Source organism: Nothobranchius furzeri, chromosome 17 (genome assembly GCF_043380555.1).
Source record: "Nothobranchius furzeri strain GRZ-AD chromosome 17, NfurGRZ-RIMD1, whole genome shotgun sequence".
Lineage (NCBI taxonomy): Eukaryota > Metazoa > Chordata > Actinopteri > Cyprinodontiformes > Nothobranchiidae > Nothobranchius > Nothobranchius furzeri.
This window is the reverse complement of record NC_091757.1, coordinates 31,898,569-31,922,617: the sequence shown is the minus strand read 5'-3', so window position 1 is coordinate 31,922,617 and position 24,049 is coordinate 31,898,569. Positions and strand designations below refer to the sequence as shown.

The window sequence follows — 24,049 nt, the reverse complement described above, 5'->3', positions numbered from 1 at the left end:
TACTTACCACGTGGCCAGATTTATGGTGGTTCTTTCCTCCTGAAAGAAGGATTTGAAGTTTGATGAATTTACAGCCATTTCCCCTCTGCTTTTCTCCGTGTCTGGCACTTTGGTGATGCGCATTTGTAGTCCTGGACTAATTTTCACACAAAACCCAAAATAAACGTTTCCCCCCATTCAAAAAATAAGCGCTTTCTTAGTATCAAAATGCGTATTTAAAATTCAAGGACATCATACATGAAATCCATGGCACATAACAAGCAAAAGGAGAAAATAACAGGGTTTTTTAGCCCCATTGACTTGCATTTATTTTTTTCGTTTTTCCGGGGACCCATGGTCCGGAAGTAGACGGGCGTGACTTAGGCTCCCTATTATGGAGTTGTATTTTTTCATTTACATGGGCTCCTGGACCATTTTGAGCCCCAACAAATTTTCCTATGTTTTATAGAGGCTCAAATAACAGTTTCCAGTATTTTAATGAAGTAGTTCTAGGTGGCCTTTAACACTACAACATTTATACCACACACCAATCATCCATCAGCTAACAGCAAGTATGTCTGTTCAACCATCAAGCTTTTTGACATAATAAACCAAAATGTGTTCAAGTAAACTAACTGTCTGACTGAAGTGACCACGACTAACAACCAGCACACCTGTTCGTGTTCCGGTTCATCCAAGACTAACTTTTGATCTTAAACTCCCTTCATTTCAGAGGCTGTTGGGATTACTACAGCAAATATGAAAGTCAAAACATGAGGTGAGCATGCTCCCAATGCGGTTCTTATTTCAGCAGCTTGAACACTGCATGCCAGGAACAAAACAAAAAACATGTGCCATAAAAAAGCTGAAAGCCAGGAATATAAATCATGCCATATCATGAAAGTTTGTAGAAAACAAGCCAGAATTCCATTATTTTTCATTAAGTTGCTGATGTACACAAGTGTAAGTCCGCTTAATGGAAACATTTAATTCAAAAACACAGAATATTAAAAATTATATAACTAAAGTTATTTTCCTTTAATATTTCAGACAATTTACATAAATGAATAAATCTGGCAGCAAAACTTTTATGCTTATTTATTCATAATTTGTGATTGTAGGCTATAAAAATGTCCTGTTAGCTAACAAAATAAAAGCAAAACGCACTCAATCATAAATGTTGTCAAACAAAATTAACTTTAAGTTTTTACATGTCAAATTCTATAAAGCAGTTAAACTAAGAAGCACGTTTAACTTTTGCCATGAGTAGTTACAAAAACACATTATAATTCATTAAATGGCTGAGGTAACAGCACCATAATGAGTGCCGAAATTAATACCGATGCTTATCGTTTCCTTAAACAACAGAGTGGACGTGTCATAGAGGTAGAGCTTTAGCAACGGGGCAAACAAATGTTAATTTTAAAGTTTTACGTATGGAGTTCGCCGCTGCTTCTGTCCATGCGTGCGAGCACGATACTCAGCGCTCATGGAGCAGGCTGGGGTTTAATTTAGCAGCAAACAAATGTCAACTTACTCTCTGTGCAGCGCATCCCATCACGAAGAGTAGACATGCTGTCACTGAAGCGTGCGCCCCGAGCGCCGTAACACAATTCATTTCGCCCTTATTGTTCCTGTTTTAGTGCGACGCACCGTGAGCTGCTGGGTCCCGCTCCTCCGCTTCCCTCTCATTCACCTGAAGTGTCGGGAGCGCGCTTCCATCGCTCATGGACGAACCGGAACGCAGGACCAGATCCCCCCTCACCTCCCCCAACTTAACCATGTCATTAAAAAGATAACTTCAATCAGCACACATTTTTATTCGACCTATCATTAATGCATCTGTTTAAAACTGATGAGGTAGGTAAGTCAGCTGATTACAAAATGTCAATAACTAGATTTAACTTCCAAATAACATTAATGTAACACATCTACAGTTCTACTTTACGGAAATAAATTTTAAAAAGCATAAAACAATACTTAAAAAAACATTGACTTCTGCATTCACACACTTTACACAAATTACATTTGCCTGATATTACATATCTAGTCTATCCTTCCTTGCAAAAGGGGGGTTTAAATGTCAATGGGATCTTCAAGGTGGAATAAATTTTAAAAAACTAATAAATAACCCCACACACATTATTATGTCAACTGTTTTATAGTGTGTGTTACTGCTCACAATCATGCAGTTTAATGTAGATGACTGTTTAAAAATTTACTTTTGGTGTAATTGTTTACATCACCTATAGATGGCATCAAAGTAAGGAAAATGCACTGTGTGCACACTCCAAAGGTAGATGATATATGACTTAAACTTTTATTTATACTTTACTTTTATTCACTGCACTCTCGTAAATATTTAGGTACATGAGATTTGAATAAAAATAAATATAGCATTTGTTTTACAAAATCCAAACATACTTTAGTTTTAAATTGTGTGTGTTCCTGCTCATTCTTTTGTTTGTGCAACCCCCACCATGGAACCAGCCACTGAATGTTATCAAACCACCGTGTTTGGGCCTGAAGTGATCTTGTTGTAATAGCTGGTACTTGCTAGTTGCTCCCAAGGTTGTCTGTGTATGAGGTCTGGAACCTTTGATCACATTGCATCTGTCAGTTTTCACATCCAGGCCATAAATATAAGACTAGTCCTAATATTTAACACATGCTTTTATTTTTGATGCATTATTAAATTACGTCTACCACGTGGTCTAGTGGTGATGTTCTAAAACTCCATGATACAGCACAAACTTGCATTTTAATCATATATGTGTTTTGCACAATGGGTTTTCAGACCTAGGTGGATCATTTAAAAGCACTGTTGCCTTGCAGCATTAAGGTTGAAAGTTTGAATCCCAGCAGCAACCTTTTTGCATGGAGTTTGCATTTTTTCCTCGTGCGTTTGAGTTTTCTCTTCTTTCCTCCAGCAGACCAAAAACATGCATGTTAGGATAATTGGTGAAGTTAAAATTATCCCTCAAAATGAGGGACTGTTTGACTGGGTGTCTTTGAACTGCAGCTGATTAAAGTCGGGCGTAAGGACCCGTTCTACTGTGCTGTGGTCTATCGTCCACCTGGTCCAAACAGTTCTTTCCTTCAGGAGTTTAGTGACTTTCTATTCTCCACTGTGAAGCTGTCCAGACTGGTGATTGTTGGTGATTTTAACATCCACGTTGATGATCCCTCTGATCACTTTGCCATTAATTTGTCCTGCCTTACGGACTCCTTCGGCTTTACTCAGCATGTTTCTGGCCCCACACACACCAGGGGACACACTCTCGACCTTGTTTTTACCCTGAGTCTAAATGCTGACAGTGTTTGTCCTGAGGACGTTTATATTTCAGATCACCATTGCATTTTCTTTAACTTGTCAGTTTCTGCATCCCCACCTCCTGCTCGCCGTATGGTTAGTTCCTGTTTTCTTGATGAGAGCACAGCTAGCAATTTTTCTGCTGCTTTTGATCCACCCTGTTCTTCTGATAACGACCCAGATTCCTTAACTTCTCAGTTTAACGAGCACTGCCTCTCTGTTCTGGACAACATCTATCCTGTCAGAACCAGATCAGTTCCTGCAGTGAACCCTACTCCCTGGTTTAATGTCAGCCTTCGCAGCCTGAAGCGCCAATGCAGAAAACTTGAGCGTTTGTGGAAGAAAACCCATCCCCACGTCCATCTGCTGCACCTAAAGGATCTTCTGACATCCTTTCATTCTGCAGTCAGAGATGCTAGGGTTTCCTATTTCTCCAACCTGGTGTCCCAGAGCAAAGGGAACCCCAAGGTGCTGTTTAACACCATCAGCAGCATCGTCTCTCCAGCCACTCCTACAGCCTCCATCCACTCTGTTGCAGACTGTGAGAACTTTCTGTCTTTCTTTGTGGACAAAGTCAGTAAGGTCAGATCTAGCATCTCTCCTTCAGCCTTATCGCCGCCTCTCCCGACTCCAACCAGGCCCATCATCCTAGATAGCTTTGCTCCTGTTTCTTTGCCTGAGTTAACCAAACTAGTTAACTCTATGAAGACATCTGCATGCCCCCTCGACATCTCACCCTCATCTTTGTTTAAAAGTGCTTTTCAGTCCATCGGTCCCAGTGTTCTCTCTATAATTAATATGTCCCTGGTCTCTGGTCAGGTCCCTGCTTACTTTAAGAACGCTGTAATCCACCCGTTTCTTAAAAAACCGAGTCTCGACGCCTCTCTCCATAGCAGCTTCAGACCCATCTCTAAACTTCCGTTCATCTCCAAGATCTTGGAAAAAGTTGTGGCTAAACATCTCACAGCTGCTCTTGATGAAGATAACATCTATGATAGCTTACAGTCAGGTTTTCGTAGAGCTCATTCTACTGAAACAGCTCTTCTTAGGGTCTCTAATGACCTTCTGACTCACAGTGATGCAGGGGACTGTTCTGTTCTGGTCCTGTTGGATCTGACTGCAGCCTTTGACACTGTTGACCATCACCTGCTACTGGAGAGGCTGAGAGACTGGGTAGGCCTATCAGGATCTGCTCTGGAGTGGTTCTCCTCTTATCTTTCTGAGCGCTCCTTTTCTGTGGCCTTCTCCAAGTTTAGGTCCTCCACCACCTCCCTTACCCATGGTGTCCCACAAGGTTCTGTGCTGGGGCCTCTGCTCTTCCTAATCTATCTGCTTCCACTTCAGCACATCCTGAACTCCTTCAAATGAATCTCCTACCATCTTTATGCAGATGACATCCAACTGTACATCTCCTTTAAGCCCCATGAGATGTCTAAGCTGCAGCTGTTACACACCTGCTTAGACTCTATCAAAACCTGGGTGGCTGGGAGCTTTCTACAGCTGAATGAAGGTAAGACTGAGATCCTCATCTGTGCCCCAGACAAGCTGGTTCCCAAAGTCAGAGACTCTCTTGGTCAGCTTGCTTCCCACACCAAACCTTCTGTCAGGAATCTTGGCGTGACCTTTGACCCAGCTCTCACCCTGGATTCTCATGTCAGTTCTCTTGTTCGCTCTTCCTTCTTCCATCTCAGGAACATTGCAAAGCTGAGTCCCGTTCTGTCCCGCTCTGAACTTGAGACTGTTCTCCACACCTTCATCTCCTCACGCTTAGACTACTGTAACTCTATTTTCACGTGTCTGAGCAGAACCTCCCTGAACCGTCTACAGGTGGCTCAGAATGCCTGTGCTCGGCTTCTGACCAAGTCCTCCAAACACACCCACATCACCCCGCTTCTCCTCCAGCTTCACTGGCTGCCAGCCAACTTCAGGGTTCATTTCTTAATCCTGGTTCTGGTCTATAGGGCCTTACATGGACAAGCACCATCTTACATTGGTGATCTTCTTAGTCCCTACACCCCCAGCAGGTCCCTGAGGTCCAGTGATCAAAGCCTACTGGTTGTGCAGCACCAGGCTAAAGACCAAAGGTGACAGATCATTTGCTGCTGTGGCCCCCAGACTCTGGAACTCTCTCCCCCTGAGCCTGAGATCAGTGGACTCAGTGGTCTCCTTTAAAAAGCTGCTGAAAACTCACTTGTTCAAGCTGGCTTTTGTATGACCTTCTTCACCACTCTCTCTTTATTCTGCTCTCCCCACCTATTCCACCTTCCTCAGGAACCACTGATTTCCCTCTTTCCTATTCACTCTCTCTCTTTCTTAACATTTTTCTATTAAATCCCAATTGCCTATTTTTGCTCATTTTAAATATATTTTAAACATTTTCTAAATGCTTTTTTATATTTTAACATTTTTTGTTTTTGTGAAGCGCCTCGTGATTTTTATCTTGAGAGGCGCTATAGAAATGATATTTTCTTCTTCTTCTTCTTCTTCTTCAGTGTATTTACACCAATCCTCATACTAAGCAAGCATGTAGTGACAGTGGAGAGGAAAACTATGAACAGAGAATATACATATTGGATTGATTTTTATGTCTAAGTATTGGTTGTGAAATGTCAACAAAGTTATGACATCATTCATTTTTCTACCATTTTTTCCAGCTTTGGTTTATATTATTAGTCTAGGTTTGAAGCAACTCACTCTGTTACAGAAGGATCAGACCAAGCTGGTACAAAGATTACACACTTGACAAAGAATATTTGAAAACTTACCAAATAATAACAATCATATTGTAATGTTTGAGCTAAAAGGATAACTCGAATGTATTTAAATGACTAAATGTTTAGTCATTGCAAATGGTACCAACAAATCTTATTTATTTTTTAAATTAACTTCTAAAATCAAAATTATTTCTGTACAGTTTGCTAGTAACAAAGGCCTTAAATGTTTATTGAAATAAATTATTTCAATACACAATCATACCAACATTCTAACATCCATTTCTCCCCAATATGGTGGTTGTGTTGACGTGCAGAACGACGTCCCTAAGTTCACCATCCAGAGACGATGTCCCTTCAAAATAATATTCGTGTAATAAATGTCACAGCTGAACTCCCAGTAATAAATTCACAAGCTGTGTAACTTGATCTCCCCTTTTCACTTTCACATCGACAGACTTCTCTTGTCACCCCTAGGACACATTCGTTGTTTAGTGTTTCTAGTCGGACAGCTACGGGAACGGAAACTAAACAGCCACGTAGTAAAAGACGCAGGTCGTAGAAAAAAAGGTAAGCATTTAGTATTTTTTTTCATATTTTGCGAAATTGTCATTTTATACTCACACTTTGGTATGGTGACACACCTTCGTGCAAGTGTAAAATTTGTTGAATTCTTTAAAATATATTGTTTGAGGTCCCCCTTCCAGTTTCGCTATCGGTTGGTTTGAGCTAACAAGTTAGCTTCCTGTCAAAACACAGCTAGCTGTTTTGTTAGCATCGCTGTCTAGTTTTAGCCACCTGTTCTCTAGTCTGTCATCTGCCAATGTTACTTTTATGTGTACCAGATTCTTAAAGCAACGTTGTAGGACACTCGTTTTAAATGTATATTTATCATTTAATCACAGTTTCGATTGCTGAATGAAACAAGTCAAAGGTTAAGTGGTAGGTGTTGGCACGAACACGGGAGACAGAATGCCGCTGTGTATTTCGGTTCTGTGCATTCGTCTGTCAACATCCGTTTTGAAAGCGTCTCATGTAACTATTTGCTCACAAACGTAATGTTACTGCAATTAATGTTATTTTTAGGTAGACACAATACACGTAAACTGTTGAGCCAGCTCGTTAGTGCTTGCCTCACGTTTAAAGATCTGTATTGTTACATAACCTCAGTAGAGCCCACAATGGGACACCTGTGAGGATACCCACACTGATGTGTTTTGACATTTTAAAATGTATTTTCCCCTCAGTGATTCGAGTTTAAACGTGCTTATCTGGGGCACAGACACGCTGTGGTGCATTCTGCTTCTCCAGATGATGGATTTATAAGAAGTTGTTCCTCAGAAAAGCAATAGCTGCATTGTGAACGTTTATCTTCTTAATGGAAGTTTATATCAGCCAACCAGAGGTGAAGCAGATGGAGGCCAGTGCTCTGCAGGATCCAGTTGTGAAATGTAAAGAGAAGGACTTCTCTACAGAATGTGGCACACATCTGAACCAGGACCTGGGGAATGCAGAGAAAACAAAGACTTTTCTAAATGGTGAGTGCAGATCCCATTTGATAGGAAAGGTGAAAGGAGTGAGCAGATGTGACCCCACCCATCCCACTCACATAGATAACAGAGGGGATCAATGGAGCGCTTATTGATAAATCAAGTCAAAGTTTTATGCAAGAATTAAAAACCTTCTACTTCTAGAATTTTAAGTGATTTCTCCTTAGACATGTTGTGGAGATAAACAAAGCAACTCCTTTATCTAGAATCTGTTTAATGGGATGCATGGCTTGTGTTACTCCTCTGTTACACTAGTCTTTGAATAAACATGTTAAATACCTGAGCAGAGTTCTAATTTTCATCGTCATCAGGTCAGCATTGTTTGTATTTCATTATAAGAAATCATCAGGGGAAAATAAAAATGTATCTTATATTATTTGACATTTACAAGAGTCAGTTTTAAAATAATTAAAGCAATATATTTTTCCTTTTAAACCACTTAGTTGATCCCACATTTTCACAGGCTGAAAAGTGGTTCCCGTCCCTGTGTGGCTTTAAGATCAGAAGCATTGCCTTTGCATTGGGAGTCTTAAATGACTTATATCATGCTTTCTATTTACAAGTCCGATGATTTCATCTTTGGCAGCAGATCATTAAAATCACTAAATATTTCCACAGCTTCTATCAAAATGTTAAAGAAGTTGACGTTGAACACGACAGTCAATTTTTTACCACATTTTCAGGACATTTTAATTCATACATGGTCAAAAGCAGATGAATATACACTCAACAAAAATATAAACGCTACACCTTTGTTTCTGCTCCCGATTTTTCATGAGATGGACTTAAAGATCTAAAATTCATTCCAGATACACAATATTACCATTTCTCTCAAACATTGTTCACAAATCAGTCTAAATGTGTGATAATGAGCACATCTGCTTTGCTGAGATAATCCATCCCACCTCACAGGTGTGGCACATCAAGATGCTGATCTGACATCATGAGTAGTGCACAGATGTACCCTAGACTGCCCACAATAAAAGGCCACCCTGGAATGTGCAGTTTTTTGCTTTATTGGGGGCCTGGGGACTCAGAACCGGTCAGTATCTGGTGTGACCACCATTTGCAACATGCAGTGCAACACATCTTCTTCGCATAGAGTTTATCAGATTGTCAATTGTGGCCTGTGGAATGTTGGTCCACTCTTCTTCAGTGGCTGTGCGAAGCTGTTGGATATTAGTGGGAACTGGTACATGCTGTCATATACGCCCTTCAAGCACATCCCAAACATGCTCAACGGGTGACATGTCCGGTGAGAATGCTGGCCATGCAAGAATTGGGACATTTTCAGCTTCCAAGAATTGTGTATAGATCCTTGCAACATGGGGCCGTGCATTATCTTGCTGAAACATGAGGTGATGTTCATGGCACAACAATGGGCCTCAGGATCTCATTACGGTACCTCTGTGCATTCAAAATGGCATCAATAAAATGCACCTGTGTTCTTCGTCCATAGCAGATGCCTGCCCATACCATTAACCCCACCACCACCATGGGCCACTCGATCCACAACATTGACATCAGCAAAGCGCTCACCCACATGACGCCACACACGCTGCCATCTGCCCTGAACAATGTCAACCGAGATTCATCCGTGAAGAGAACACCTCCAACGTGCCAGATGCCATCGAATGTGAGCATTTGCCCACTCAAGTCTGTTACGGCGACGAGCTGTAGTCAGGTCAAGACCCCAATGAGGACGACGAGCATGCAGTTGAGCTTCCCTGAGACGGTTTCTGACAGTTGGTGCAGAAATTGTTTGGTTATGCAAATCAATTGTTTCAGCGGCTGTCTGAGTGGCTGGTCTCAGACGATCTTGGAGGTGAACCTGCTGGATGTGGAGGTCCTGGGCTGGTGTGGTTACACGTCGTCTGCGGTTGTGAGGCCGGTTGGATGTACTGCCATATTCTCTGAAAAGCCTTTGGAGACGGCTTATGGCGGAGAAATTAACATTCAATGCACAAGCAACAGATCTGGTTGACATTCCTGCTGTCGTCATGCCAATTGCACGTTCCCTCAATGCTTGTGGCATCTGTGGCATTTTGCTGTGAGACAAAACTGCACATTCCAGGGTGGCCTTTTATTGTGGGCAGTCTAAGGTACACCTGTGCACTACTCATGATGTCAGATCAGCATCTTGATGTGGCACACCTGTGAGGTGGGATGGATTATCTCAGCAAACAGAAGTGCTCACTATCACACATTTAGACTGATTTGTGAACAATGTTTGAGAGAAATGGTAATATTGTGTATCTGGAATGAATTTTGGATCTTTAAGTCCATCTCGTGAAAAATCGGAGCAGAAACAAAGGTGTTGCATTTATATTTCTGTTGAGTGTATGTCAGTTGACAACTGATGCGTGAATGTTGCTTGATATTGTTTCCACTCAAGATATTTTTGCTTAGCAAGTTGTCAAACCAGTTCATCAAGATGGTCACGTTTATTAGTTCTCACATTCCTCAGAGCCTGGTTAACTCTGGAGTTTTTAAACCATTTCACGTCAAACACTAGCTGGAGGTTGCAGACGAGTATCCCAGACCCGAGGGGGATTTGAGGTCAGATTTGCATCATCGTATGTTTAAAGAAATGATTTTAGGTTTGTAGATGCAGCAGCAGTCTCCAACCTATTTTTTTTTTTTTTTTGAGGAACTGAAGGGGGTGGGGTTGTTCAGAGAGATTCAACTATTGCCAGATGGTGAACTTTCAAAAGGATATTGATTCATGAGTTCATGAAATCTAAAGTGGAATAAAAGTATACAAAGAACACCGCAGGGAGCCATGATGGTCATAGTGTAAAAACATAACTGATTTTAGAAAGAGGTGTTGAAAAGTTTGTGTTCTTTTGTTTTTGTAAACAGTTGAACAAAACAGATTGAACACCAGGAGCTCTGTGATTGTATCACTGATGAAATAATCTTTTCTGAATGTGCCTGATCTGGACTTAAACTTTTCTTCCTTTTCTTTGAGGTCCTCTCATGTCAGACGTGATACCTAACGGACTAGCAGATGGACTCTGTGCTATGGGAGACACCCTAATCAATGGGTCCCTGCCTCCAACAGTTCCCCCCTTGAGCACCAGCTCCCCCATCAGCTCACAGACCCAAGATCCCTCCCCAGGTGTGGAAGCTTGTCCACCCACAAGGGTAGAGGAGTCTGAGGGGGCCAGTGCTGAGGTCACCATTCACAAGGGTGATGCTTTGCAGTCGCTCAAACTCAGTATGCCTATGCAGGAGACTGAATTGTGTAAGCAAACGATAATATGGAGTGGATGCCCCCTCTGTTCCCTTTTTACTTTTCACATTTTGCTGCAGAGTGTTTTGATTTTTTAGCCCATTTATCCTTTCTAACTTCTTTTTGTGTGTATTGTCTATAAAGAAGGCTTCATTAGGACTTTCCTGTAGTTGTGAGTCTGCCATCTGTCTAAAACACAGGTGGTTGGTGTTTCATTAATTTTATGTGTGGGTGCTTGATTTGAATTTTGTGTGGCTACATGACTGTTTTGGAAATAATTCTTGAAATGTAACCTTTTTAATCATGATTATGATTTAGTTTTCTTACACATAAAAACTGCTACAAAGATGGTTTTACACTTCATCAAATATCTGAATCAGCATTTCTGCTTAATGCGTCGTTCCAGTGAGATTTACATAACTATCCTGAATTTGTATTTTAAAACTTTTGGGCTTTTCTGAGTCCAGTTTAAGTAAAATTGTTCGTCTACACATGACTTGTACATATTTACAGGGAAACAACACAGCAGCAGAGTTTATGTTTATGTATTTAGCAGACGCTTTTGTCCAAAGCGACTTACACGTGATAATCGGCATGTTGCCCTTGAGGCTAACAACAACAATAACAACAACAAGTTTAGTTTTTGCATGTGTTATGTCAGTTCTGGTGTTCATGCTTTGACGGGGCCAGTTTTAAGATTGCCCAAACCTTTCTGCCTACAGCCAATCAGAAACCATCACTGGAGATGGAAAATGAAGAAAAGATTCGTCTGGATGCTCGCCGACGTCTGGAGGAGCAGCTCAAACAGTACAGGGTACAGAGACATAAGGAGAGGGTGCGTAGCTACTTCTTCAGATTAAATCTGTGGCTTCCTTGCTCCTAGCTGGGGGCCACTGCAGAGTCTTACTGATTTAGGCTCATGTCTGTTTAATAAAATATCTGAATTACATTAAAGCTTCATGTTGGATTAACATTGTTTTTTCCTTCTCCAGTCCCATCGCACCTCACCCAAAAGCAGGCCTTCCAGTACTCTAGACCCAGAACTCATGCTCCACCCTGAGGCTCTACCCCGGGCAAACACAGTCGCCATGACCAAAGAGTATTCCTTCCTCAGGACCAGTGTTCCGCGTGGGCCTAAACTAGGAAGTCTGGGAATTCCACCTTCTAAGGAGAGGAAGTCTAGATCCCCTCGCCCCAGTAAGATTCACTCATTGGCTGACTACAAGTCTCCTGAGAGTGAAGGTGGTGGAGGAGCGGGAGTGACTACAGCAGAAATGGGCTACCTCCAGTCCACCATTAGCTCTGTGTCCACACTGTCTGAAATCAGTGACAACATATCAGAAGTGGATGGCAGCGAATTGGGCGTAAGGCCTGGAAATGATGGCAACGATAGTGACAGCTCTTCTTACAGCAGCGCGTCCACCAGGGGGACGTACGGCCTGCTCTTTGCTGCAGTGGAAAGACAACGAGGCCCCTACACTGTGGAGGGAAGGGAGATTGCTCCTGAAGCCATGGGTCAGTTCCCGTCCTTACAAGAAGTTCTTCAGGCAGCGAGTGAGGAGCGGCACCTCCTGGAGATGGAACAGGAAAGAGAAGGGGCGGCTGAACCTCGCAGCCGCAGGGACAGTTTCTCCAGCAGGTAAGACCTCTCTCAGATAGAAAAGACCTCGGATGTTGTTTAAAATTTCAGTTTTAGTGAAGTTCACATCCGCATTTTTTCTTTCAGTGTTTCTTTGGAAAGTTCAGTGATGGGTCACGATGAAATGCTGCAGGTGATGAAAGAGAAAGTGAGACTGGAGGGTCAGCTAGAGTCCTTGTCATCTGAGGCCAGTCAGGTAATTTAACAAAGGAATTCTAATCATCCAGTTTTTTATTCATCTGCCATGTTGCACCTGATGTGTAGTGTCAGTGTTCTGGTTTAGTTAATACACGAGACTCAGAAAATTAGAAAATGGTGTAAAAGTTCATGTAATTCAGTGACTAAATTTAAAAAGTGAAGCTGATCTGTTTTTATTTGTTATAATTGTGATAACTGTGGCTTACAGCTTATGAAAACCCCACATCCAAAATCTCAGATAGTTAGAATATTACATGAAGTCAACGGTAAATGTCCTGCATTTCTACAGTTCTACAACCCCCCAAGGCACTTTACAACACATTCAGTCATTTACCCGTACACGCACATATTCACACACTAATGAACTACAATGTAGCCACAGCTTCCCTGGGCTTCACTGAGAATAAAACAAGGATTTTGACTAGAGAGATGTCAGACCTCTAAAATGTATAATCACACTGAACCCATTGGGTACGCTCGGGTTGCTTTTCTGTAGGCTCTTAAGGAGAAAACGGAGCTTCAGGCCCAGCTTGCTACAGTAAATGCCCAGCTGCAGGCTAAAAACGAAGAGGCTCAAATCGACCACGAGAAGCAAAACGCTCTCACCACCGAGGTTGGAACGCTGCGGCAAAACTGCAGCCAGTTAGAGAAGGCCATGTTGGAGCTCCAGAGCAGCCTGGAGAGCAAGAATGCCAGTTTGAGTTCACTAAACAATGACCTGAAGGTGTCTGAAGACCAGTACAACAGGCTGATGGTGAAAGTGCAAGAGCTGCAAAACACAGCGGCTTCAAGAGACAACACAGGTGGGTGGTAGAGATCCAGAAAGTGAGGGTGTAGTTTCCCATGTCCATGTGCTTTTTAAATGGTTGTGTTGGTTATTTGCAGTCCAAGAGTTGCGTCAGCAGATGGGTGGTCTTCAGAATCAGCTTCAGCAGGTGCAGCTGGAGCGCAGCACACTGCAGAGCCGACTGAAGACATCTCAGGCTGAGATCGACTCCCTCCAGCAGGTCAGGCTGTGGTACCAGCAGCAGCTGGCTGTGGCTCAGGAGGCTAGAGTGCGACTGCAAAGTGAAATGGCTAACATGCAGGTAAGAACAAAGTTTTTTATTCTGGTACAAGTGGTAAGCACTGGCCAACTGTAAATTAAGCTTTTGCATGTGACTTGATTTGTTTTATTTTCCCCCATTGTTCAAAGACTGGACAGATCACTCAGATTGGTGTGATGGAACATTTGAAGCTGGAAAATGTGACACTTTCTCATCAACTCACTGAGACCCAGCATCGCTCCATCAAAGAAAAAGAGCGTATAGCCGTACAGCTGCAGAGCATCGAGGTATATTACCTTATCACTTGCCTGCTTTTACAAAGCCACATGCAGCATCCTGAGGGTCTTCTGTGTGACTTACTTTGAACCCTTTCACTGTGATGCAGGCAGACATGATGACACAAGAGGCTGCTTACAAACAGATTCAAGATGCAAAGACTATGGTGGAGGATGACCTGCACCATAAGCTGGAGGAGTTTGAAGAAGAGCAAGAGCGATTAGTAAAACTGGCTAACACAGCCAGCACCCTGGAGAGGGAACTGGAGCAGGTAGTCACGCCATGATAAACACCCACGTGCTTTCCCTCTGGGGTGGGCTGTGGTTTGTGCTGAACTCTTTTTTTTTTTCTCTCTCTTTTTAGATAAAGTTGACCCTTTCCCAAAAGGATGTGCAGCTGCAGTCACTTCAGAAAGAACATCTGGAGTTGATGCGCCAGCTGACAACAACTCAGGAGAACCTACATACCAAAGAACAGGGCATCAACCAGCTGGAGGCCCGGTGCATGGAGCTCCAGACCCAGCTGGCTGAGCTGCAAGCAGACAGCAGCACCAAGGATGAGAACATTCAGTTTCTCCAGAAAGAGAAAATCGTCCTGGAGGTTGCTCTGCTGGCAGCCCGCGCTGACAAGAGCCAGCTTGATGAGGGAGCTGAGCGTCTGGGAGAAGATGTACTGGTGGCTTCAGATATGCTGGATCAGCTCAGACAGGAAGTCCAAGTCAAAGCCAGCCAGGTACGAGACAGCTGGCATTTTAACTCCATTAACTACTCAAAGCTATTATAGCCAATCTGCAAACAAGCTAACCCCCTTCCCCGGTGTCTTCTAGGGGTAGACGGATATCGGTTGGTTTACACATCAGCATGGGCCGATAGACCCCCTCAGTAAAGTCAGACACATCCCCCGGCAGCCCGGTGCGGTTGCAGAATTTAATTTGTGTATTTTTACGTTCCTGATAAATAATATTTAATACTTGGTCAGTTTACAGATTTTTGTGATTAACTTAAGTCAGATGTCGGATTTTTAACACAACGATGCGCAAAATTAAGTTTAACAGCTGGTTAAATTCAGTTTTCAAAAACTGATTCAGCTTCTGAAGTTTTATTCATCAACCGATGTTATTGGTGACATTTTAGCATGAAAATAAGGTTGAAAATGTCCATCCATAAAAATCGGCCCAAAATATTGGCAGCACAAATCTGCCATCGGCTGATCTTTACTTATTGGCATCGATGTCGGCAATAGAAAAACCAAAATCGGTCGACCTCTAGTATCTTCCTTGAGACGCTTCTGCCATTACCGGAAACCCGCAATGCTGGAGGCAACGAGATAGCGCTAAACACCAGTCGCCCTTTTCTACGTCTTTTATTGTCCATGACTCCAAATGGTGTTTTTCTTTTGGGGACTCTAGTAGTTTGTCCTAAAGTTCAAGTGGTTACAGTCGGCTGTTCTGCTTCTCTGGTATTGTTGAGAGCGAGAACCTCTCACACCAGCAGTGTTCTGTTGCTGAATGTGAGTGTGTGTGACGAGTAGAGGACCCAGGGAAGCACGGAACTGCAGCGGGTCGGCAAGATCGACAGCCAGATGGTCCAGTGGTTGCTTTTGGTCCGAAACGTGTTATTGGTGAAGGTTTTTAGACAAATGTGAGAGAACCACTTTATTATAGTTTACAGATATTTGTTCTTGACAATATATGTAAAGCTGTACGATGGTAGAACATTGTTGATGCATGAAACAAATGCTTATTTCTTAAAAATGCTGAGTTTTTTATGTGAGATTTTATCAAAGTTGATTTTTCTAGGACTTGTAGTCTTTAGTTTTATTTTAAAAAAATTGGTTTTATATCTGTTTTTTTTTTCAGAGTAAATAAAATTATCTTGTTTACGATCATTAAATTGTTATGTTACAGATCGAAGCGCTACAGCAAGAGAATAATTCCTTAAAGAAACAAACTCAGAAATTAAAGGAGCAGTTTCTGCAGCAAAAGGTAAAACACACCTCCTCTTTCCTCCGATGGTTTAATCACGCACCTCTCTCTAGTTCAAATTCAAAGGAGCCAGGAAGAAAAGCCACATTTAACACTTCCAAGTACATTTAGAGATTTGTCATAAATCTCGTGGCGGTCGTAGGAGGGTGAATTTTAGAGCCAGATGGAAGTCAGACTTTCTGAAGAATACCCAAAATGCATCTTGACATGTCTCAGCAGAATGGGCAGTGGTTGCTTTATCAAACTGACAAGCTGTCATCAGGAGGGCGGAGTTAATTGTTCTGGTGGGCTGCCATTTGTGAAAATGCTGTCTTTCACAAACCCTTTCTTTCTTTTGCATCTAAAACTTTAAGGATGAAGCGTCTCTAATGAGTCACGTACTTGAACATGACTAAATACTCAAAGTATGTAAAGGCCACAGAGAAGCATTGGCACTCTGCAAGTTAGCTTCTCTTTTTTTCCATCATTTGTCTTTTTATCTGCATGTTAGATAATGACACAGCAGAGTGACTGATTCAAAAATTTGATTTTTAACTGTATTTTTTCCTTCCCTGTAATGTTTTCAGTTTTATAAGAAAAATCCTTGAATAGAATTTTAGAGAGAGCATCAAATAGATTTTGATCTCACTCACACCCGTAGATGAGTGAAATTCAGATGACGTTGGCGCTCTTTTGAGCCGGACTACTCAGTTATTTTCCCAGAATTGTTGATCTTTATAAACCTTTAAGTAAATGTCTTCACAGGTGATGGTGGAAGCCTACCGCCGTGATGCCAGCTCCAAAGATCAGCTGATTAATGAACTCAAATCCACTAAAAAGCGTCTTTTAACGGAGGTGAAGGACCTGAAGCAGGAGCTGCTGGGTGTTCAAGGTGAGAAGCAGAGGGCAGAGCTGGAGCAGGCCCGGTTACAGAAGGAGGTCACAAGAGTCCAGGAGCAAATGAGTAACATGGAAACCCATCTGCAAGCCATTCAGACAGAAAGGGATCAGCTAGAAACCCAAATTCAGGTACAGTGTTTTGTCTCTGTGGTAAATAATTTTATTTCTGGATTTTTTAAATTTTAAAATGGAAGTTTTCATAAAGATTTTAATGGAAAGCCCTCTGTTACTCTCCTTACCCAGTCTCTGCAGTTCGACCAGAGCCAGCTAGCAGCAGTGACTCAAGAAAATGAAGGCCTGCGGAAACAGGTGGAGCAAATGGAGGGTGAAGCCAAAAAGTGAGTCATGTGCTTCTTGGAGGTTTGGGGAGTCCAACAGACCTGGACTGTGATGCACATTGATGTTTTGGTTCCACCTTTAAAAAATCAGTGTGGGACAATACTTGTATAGTACAAAAATATGAGTCAGTCTCAGTACCTGCATGTTTTGTCTACATTTGTAAAAACAATATCTCGTATCCACATTTTCTGCTCTCAGAACAGTCAAGTAAATACCTTGTGTTCATCTGAACAGAGCCATCTCGGAGCAGAAAGTACGCATGAAGAGGCTGGGGACGGATTTGACCAGCACTCAGAAAGAAATGAAAGCTAAACACAAAGCATATGAGAACGCTGTCGGCATCCTAAGCAGAAGGCTCCAAGAAGCTCTGACTGAGAAGGAGACCGCAGAGGCAGAACTGGTCAAACTCCGGGCCCAGGTGTTAGATGGAGGAAACAGCCAGGCTTTACAGGTAACTCCTTTATTACCGTTACAACAGTATGTTACACAGGACAAGGGAAAGGCCTTTGATACAAGGTCTTTGACCATTTAGTGTCTTTTGTAGTTGATGGTTTGAAAATGAAAGACTCATAAACCTGTTTAAAGTTGTGGAACAGCCATTTAATCAATACATTTGCATTGGTTACTACTAGGAATGAATGCCTTGTAACTCGTACTGGGATGGTAGTGGGGTGGGGGAAGCATGGAGTATGGAGAAAACGCCTGAGAGGACCAAGCAAGCATATTCTCCCTGCCACTCCCCCCCCCCCCCCCCCCTCCCAGAGATGTTGTTGAACTCCTGTAGTGGAAACGCAGCTTCTGCAGTTAACTTGTATTTTAAGTGGGAGAACGGATCTTTTGCCATCTTTAGTCCAGTCCAAACAGGCATTTGTTTTGTTTTAAACAAAGATTTATTCAATATTCTACGTAAATATTTCTTCATGTCTTTAGTTTTGACTGTCTGGAACTGGTTGAAACTTACCATGGTTTTATTTGTCCTGCAGGAGAAAATCGAGCTCCTCCAAGCTGAGCTCCAGGCTGTGACAAACAACAAGACCATGCTTGAAAAGGAGCTGCAGGAGGTGATCACCCTCACCTCTACTGAGCTGGAGGAGTACCAAGAGAAGGTTCTGGAGCTTGAGGATGAGGTAAAATGGTAGACTGTGTGCGCCACCTTGTGATTTTGTTACGTTTTTTGAACTTTTGTATTTTACCCATGTCGTGTTTCAACTAGGGATGTTCCGATCACATTTTGTTTGTTCCCAATCCGAGCCTGAGTCATTTGATTTTGAGTATCTGCCGATACCGAGTCCCAATCCAGTCCTTCAGTAAAGTGTTAAAATAAGGGGGAAAAAGGGGAAATCGTCCAAGTTTTTCTTGAATTTTTTTTTTTATTATTTAGGTATCTTTTTTTTTTTGTATTTATGTCATTCTAGCCGTTTTTACAGGACCATAGCGTTTTCAAAACGGGAATTTCCGCGGCACCCTGGGGAGGATGTTGGCATTTATAGTAGCAAAGCTGAAGCTAGAATAAACTGCCATCAGGCACCTCTCCGTCCAAGACGGGATATAGGGAGGTGGCTGGGCGGCCCCCCCACATGTGACGTACAGGGTCGCGCATTCAGCGTCAGACGAAAGACACGTCAGACTGATGAAATTTCATTTTCAGAACCTTTAGCTTTGATGTGACCTGCTTTTTGTCCTGCTTGACGCCCCGCTCAGCCGGTGTTTTCATCACTCTGTCGAACAGCTAGCTGTCTCTCACCGTCCCCGTAAAAAGGCGACTAATCTGTTCGTCCGCTCGCACGGCCAGAAGCTCCATGGTCTCCTCGTCCGTCCAGCCGGCTTTCCTTCCGGCTGGCACCCGGCGTGCAGTACAGGTGACTAACGCGACCACCCTCTTCTGCGGGGGGGCCTCCCACAGTCGCTCCAAAGGGATTAGCGGGGCTGACGCACGTTTAGCCGTCAGAGGCGAGGGGCTGATGCGGCAATACTACAACCAAGCGAGGCGGAACGAATGCCACAATATTCCCGCAACGCCATGCCGGCATTGCACGTTTATAGACATACCATTGCGGTAATATTACACTGATTTGCCGGCATGGTGTGTCCTATAAAAGCACCTTTCCTTAGTTTATCTGCCAAAACACATCACTTGTTTAGGAAGTAAATTGATAAAAAACATGTTAATAATATCATCATCATTTCTCTTTGTGCCAGGAGGCACATAAGGCAAGGACATCATTTTTCCACAGGGATCGATTTCCAGCTGCACTTCTTGTTGAGTTCCATGAACACCATCCTGCTCTGTTTCTCTGCTTCAGCCACTTGCCGCCAAGTTGTTTTAGGTCGGCCTCTTTTCCTTTGACCTTCAGGCGCCCAACCTAGAGCCACAGCGCAGTCGCTCGTCTCCTCCTTTCGCAGCACATGGCCGATCCAGTTCCATCTCCTCCTCCTCACCTCATCGCTGATCCTCTCTGTCTGTGCCATCTCTAGCACTGTCTTATTGGAAACATGCTGTTGCCACCGGATCTTAAAGATCCTCCTTAGGCACTTCGTTTGGAAGGCGTCGAGTTTCTTTTCTTCTCCCTTTGTCAGTTTCCATGTCTCACATCCATATAGTAGCACTGGCAGTACGAGGCTTTTGAACAGAGAAGTCTTTGTCTTTTTGCTGATGTCACTGGCCATCCAGATGTTTGAAAGCTGTTTGTGCCTTGCACTTGCCAATCCGACCCTCCTCTTGATATCCGCTGTGCCTCCACCATCTTCAGTGACACTTGCCCCCAAGTATGTGAAGCTCTCCACCTCCTCCACTTCTCTTTCTCCCACTTTCAGCTTATCTTCCCTCTTACTGTTCACCTTCATGATCCTACACTTTCCAGCATTCAGCCTCAGTCCAACTTTAGCTGCATTCTTCTCCAGCCTAGTTGTTTTGTGTTGAAGATGTGCCATTATTGAGGACAGTAGGGCAATGTCATCTGCATAGTCTAGGTCCTCCAGCATGGTCATGAAGTTCCATCTGATTCCGGTTCTTTTACCCTCCACAGTTCTCCTCATGACCCAATCTATCACCAGTAGGAACAAAAATCCTGACATACAGCACCCTTGTTTCACTCCAGTTGTCACTGGAAACCAGTCTGTTATTTCATTTTCATCAATGACGGCGCACTGAAAGTCGGCGTACAGGATCTTGACCATCTGAATCAGCTTAGGGGGAATTCCATATTGGCGCATGATAGTCCAAAGGCTTTCGCGATGAACTGAATCGAATGCCTTTTCAAAGTCAACAAAGTGGATGTACAATGTTGCGTTCCATTCATTGACCTGTTCCAAGATATTCCTAAGAATGAATATCTGGTCTACAGCTCCTCTTCCTTTCCTAAAGCCAGCTTGTTCTTTCCTCAGTGACGGATCAACTCCTGTTTGAATTCTGTTGATCAGGATCTTACTAAGCACCTTGCTGGCCAAAGGCAACAGCGTAACTCCTCTCCAGTTCCCGCATTCCTGAAGGTTGCCTTTCTTAGGGATTTTGCAGATGAGCCCTTTGGTCCATTGGGTTGGCACTATTTCTTTTGCCCAAATGATGTCAAGGATTCGTTTTAACTCTAAGCTGGTTCGTTCTATGTCTACTTTCAACATTTCAGCTGAAATTTGGTCTATACCAGGGGCTTTTCCGTTTTTAAGGGCCTTCAATGCCGTCTTGATCTCTTCTGTTGTTGGAGCTTTAGTTGGAATATCCAGCTCATTCTGTTCCTCCTCCTCCTTTTGTGGTGGTTCTTCTGGTTGTTAATAATATGAATATATTTAAAAGTAGTGTAGTTACTCATGTTTTAAATAGTTTACGTCCTCATTATGCGGCTATATTGACTGATGCACGTTCCCTTGACGGGGAAGGCACCTGCTGCCACAACCAGCAGGCTAACTTTTATCAGCGAAACACCTGAAGCTACCGGCATGGTCAGCTCAGGTGCTGCAGAATGAGAAACCACAACGTTTTGCTGTCTGTCTGCAATTTCTCTGTATTTATTAACATATTTTTAACTGTTGAATCCAATTTTTTTCCAACCGATTCCAATCTTTTGATAGTCACGTGATCGGGCCAGATCACATGATCAGATCAGAACATCCCTAGTTTTTACTCCCCATCACAACAAGTTCATGATACAAGTTGTTTCTACAGCTCCAAGAGTCGCGTTGTTTCAAGAGACGGATCAAAAAGTTGGAAGATGCCAATAAGAAGTTAGCACTTGAGCTGGAACATGAAAAAGGAAAACTGGCAGGATTAGCTCAGTCCCACAGTGCACTGCGGGAGCATGCTAATACTTTGGAGTCAGCCTTGGCAAAAAGGGAGGCAGATCTTGTCCAGCTCAACTTGCAGGTGAAACATCTATTTCAGCATCTTTTAGTGTTTGAAAAGCACATCTTTGGAGAAAATTGGAAAATATTAACATGTTTCTTACAAAAACAATGTTTTGGAATTTGTCTTTTTCAGGTTCAAGCAGTTCTTAGGCGGAAAGAGGAGGAGGACCAGCAGATGAAGCAGATGGTACAAACTCTACAGCTTGCTCTGGACAAAGAGAAAACCAAAGTCAAAGACCTGAAAGAACAGGTAGAAGCTCTATGCTTTGTTAGTTAGAACTATTTCAAAAAATATATTACACAAAAGATGCAGAAACATCTAAACTGTAAATTGCCTCAGCTTCCACTCCAATTATAGCTGCCTGTCTTTTTGTAATCTGTTAGATTTGGAGACCTGTGGTACTGTTTTTGAGGGGTTTTGGGGTTGTTATTACACATTTTGTCCTTTAGGTGGCAGCAGCAAAGGCCGAGGCAGCCCACAATAGAAGGCACTACAGAGCAGCCATGCTGGAGCTCTCAGAGGTCAAGAAAGATTTGCAGGCCAAAGAAAACCTCATTAAAACTCTACAGAGTGAAGCTCACAAACTGCAGTACGTAGAGTGGTCTGATAAAAGGCTACTATAGATTTAGTTACTGTTTCTCTTTCAGGTATATAGTTGTTTTTAATAATTCTGTTACCTTTTGCAGGGCTCAAGATGACCAGCACACTCAGGATGTTTCCAGGTTCCAAGAGGAGCTTGCTGAGGCTCATGGCCAGCTCCAGATCCTCCAGAAACAACTCGACGAGGAACTAGCTAAACAGCCTCTCACTAACCAAGAGGTACGGAGTCTACAGATTCTAAAACTCCAAGTTATGTTATATCCTATTTTAAAAAAATTATCATAAAACAACCCAATCCTCTTCATGTACTGTGAAGGATGTTCATTTATTTTTCATTTATAGCTTTAATCATTGGGGGGGGGGGGGGGGGGGATAATGATGTCTTCTTTAAATTTTGTTTCAACCTCTCAGACTCATAATTTGCTGTAGATCAAATGTCTGACAGGCTTTTGTGACTAACACTGACTGCTGACTCAGGTGGAGGACCTGAAGTGGGAGGTGGAGCAGCGGCAGAGGGAGATCGAGGCTCAGAAGCAGCAGATGGAGATGATGGAGCAGTGTCACCAGAGGGAGCTGGACAACTTACAGACAGCTCTGCAGGCAGGTTTTCACACAAAACTGTAAAGTATAATTTACTACCTAGCCAACTTGTAAAAAAAAAAAAAAACATTCTTGATATTTGACAATATGTTAAATGACATTCGCTTAAGCTAAAGTTGTGTCTTTGCAGTAACATTGGTACAGTTGCAACATTTGGTTGTTAACTAACATCAACATTTCTGATTAGAACATCAAAGTGGAGCTGGAATCGGTGCAGGAGGAACTGAGCGGCACCAGAAAGGACAAGTTTATGCTGCAGGCCAAAGTGGGGGAGCTGAGGAACAGCATGAAGACGGTTCTGCTGCAGAACCAGCAGCTCAAACAGGACCTGAAGCAGAATCGTCTTAGGAGGGTAAAGCTCTTTATTCCTTTCTAGATGTAATTACATATTGGGAAACCATTCTTAAGGGACTAACGATATACCGTAATGATGTTGGAGCAGCAGCGTATGGAGCTGAAGAGCGATGGGAACCCATCAAACCCGGTGGCACCAGTAAAGATTCCAGACTGCCCAGTACCTGCCTCTCTTCTGGATGAGTTGCTGAAACCATCAACTTCTGTCTATAAGGAACCTCTCAACAATCTGCACAATTGTCTCCGGCATCTCAAGTAAGGTTGTTGTTAGAGTTATTGATGAAGTGTAGTGCAAACCACCGACAGTAAAACTATGCAAAGCTTTCTATACTTTGGGGCTGATTTATTATAATACTTTCTTTTTTTGTTTGTTTTTCTCAGGGAAGAGATGGACAGCCTTCAGAGGCAGATGGAGGAACACACGATGACGGTACATGAATCGATGAACTCATGGACAGGCACAGCTGAGAGAATGGCTGAACTAGAGCTCCAAAACATCTCCACATCATCCATAGTGGTAAACAGTTTTGTGGTGGAAAATAATGAATCAGAGCAGCAACAATCATAACTAAAGAACTTATCTCAGGTCAGTAGAAGAGGAGTGGGGTTTTATCCACAAAAGGCACTTTTAAGCCCCATGTTCCCTTTCTCTTTTCTTAACAATGGCTGCCAACATTTGGCATTTTCCCCATCAGCATAGAAGTGCTATTGCAGAGTAATCCTTATACCATAGCTTTATTCTTTATTTATATTTATGTTAAGCATTTGTCACATTTATTTATTAAGTTAGGAAACTACTTTTGATTTGAGTCCAAGGGCATCAGTCGTTTTGTTTTGCAATTCAAAAATGCAAATAAGAATTTGGGAATTAGGATTTTTTTGTCAGTCAATTTTCCCCTCGTAATTTAGCAGTTTGCTTTACTAAAGTGTTACAAGTCCTCCTCACGATGAGATACCATCAGTGGCATACATGCTACTTATTAGTGACCATTTTAATTTATAAAGTG

General features: G+C 42.6%; 2 protein-coding genes across 7 annotated transcripts in view; one reads left to right on the top strand and one right to left on the bottom strand.

The window, feature by feature from the left end:
• The window catches only part of si:dkey-112e17.1 (uncharacterized), a 50,756-nt gene extending 49,038 nt beyond the window's left edge, over positions 1 to 1,718 (bottom strand). The window contains exon 1 of the mRNA XM_015971995.3: positions 1,517 to 1,718. Within this exon, the coding sequence (XP_015827481.3) occupies positions 1,517 to 1,597 (81 nt within the window). The 5' untranslated portion in view covers positions 1,598 to 1,718. The remainder of the gene's footprint in view (positions 1 to 1,516) is intronic.
• Positions 1,719 to 6,488: 4,770 nt separating this feature from the next.
• On the top strand, positions 6,489 to 23,839 carry golga3 (golgin A3). Of its 6 annotated transcripts, none has more exons than XM_015971987.3 (24): positions 6,489 to 6,573; positions 7,389 to 7,541; positions 10,525 to 10,800; positions 11,511 to 11,623; positions 11,781 to 12,427; positions 12,515 to 12,623; positions 13,122 to 13,428; positions 13,511 to 13,713; positions 13,821 to 13,958; positions 14,057 to 14,218; positions 14,311 to 14,679; positions 15,854 to 15,931; positions 16,676 to 16,939; positions 17,054 to 17,148; positions 17,384 to 17,600; positions 18,133 to 18,276; positions 21,309 to 21,506; positions 21,621 to 21,737; positions 21,938 to 22,077; positions 22,175 to 22,307; positions 22,566 to 22,688; positions 22,876 to 23,040; positions 23,131 to 23,297; positions 23,424 to 23,839. In XM_015971987.3, the coding sequence occupies exons 2-24, from the start codon at positions 7,418 to 7,420 to the stop codon at positions 23,608 to 23,610; spliced, it is 4,476 nt and encodes a 1,491-aa protein (XP_015827473.3). In that variant the 5' UTR covers positions 6,489 to 6,573; positions 7,389 to 7,417; the 3' UTR covers positions 23,611 to 23,839. The 6 variants fall into 6 exon arrangements, with proteins under 6 accessions (XP_015827473.3, XP_015827472.3, XP_015827470.3 ...); XM_015971986.3 differs by having other exon boundaries at positions 6,493 to 6,573; positions 7,251 to 7,541; positions 10,525 to 10,674; XM_015971984.3 differs by having other exon boundaries at positions 6,493 to 6,573; positions 7,251 to 7,541.
• Positions 23,840 to 24,049: the final 210 nt, after the last annotated feature.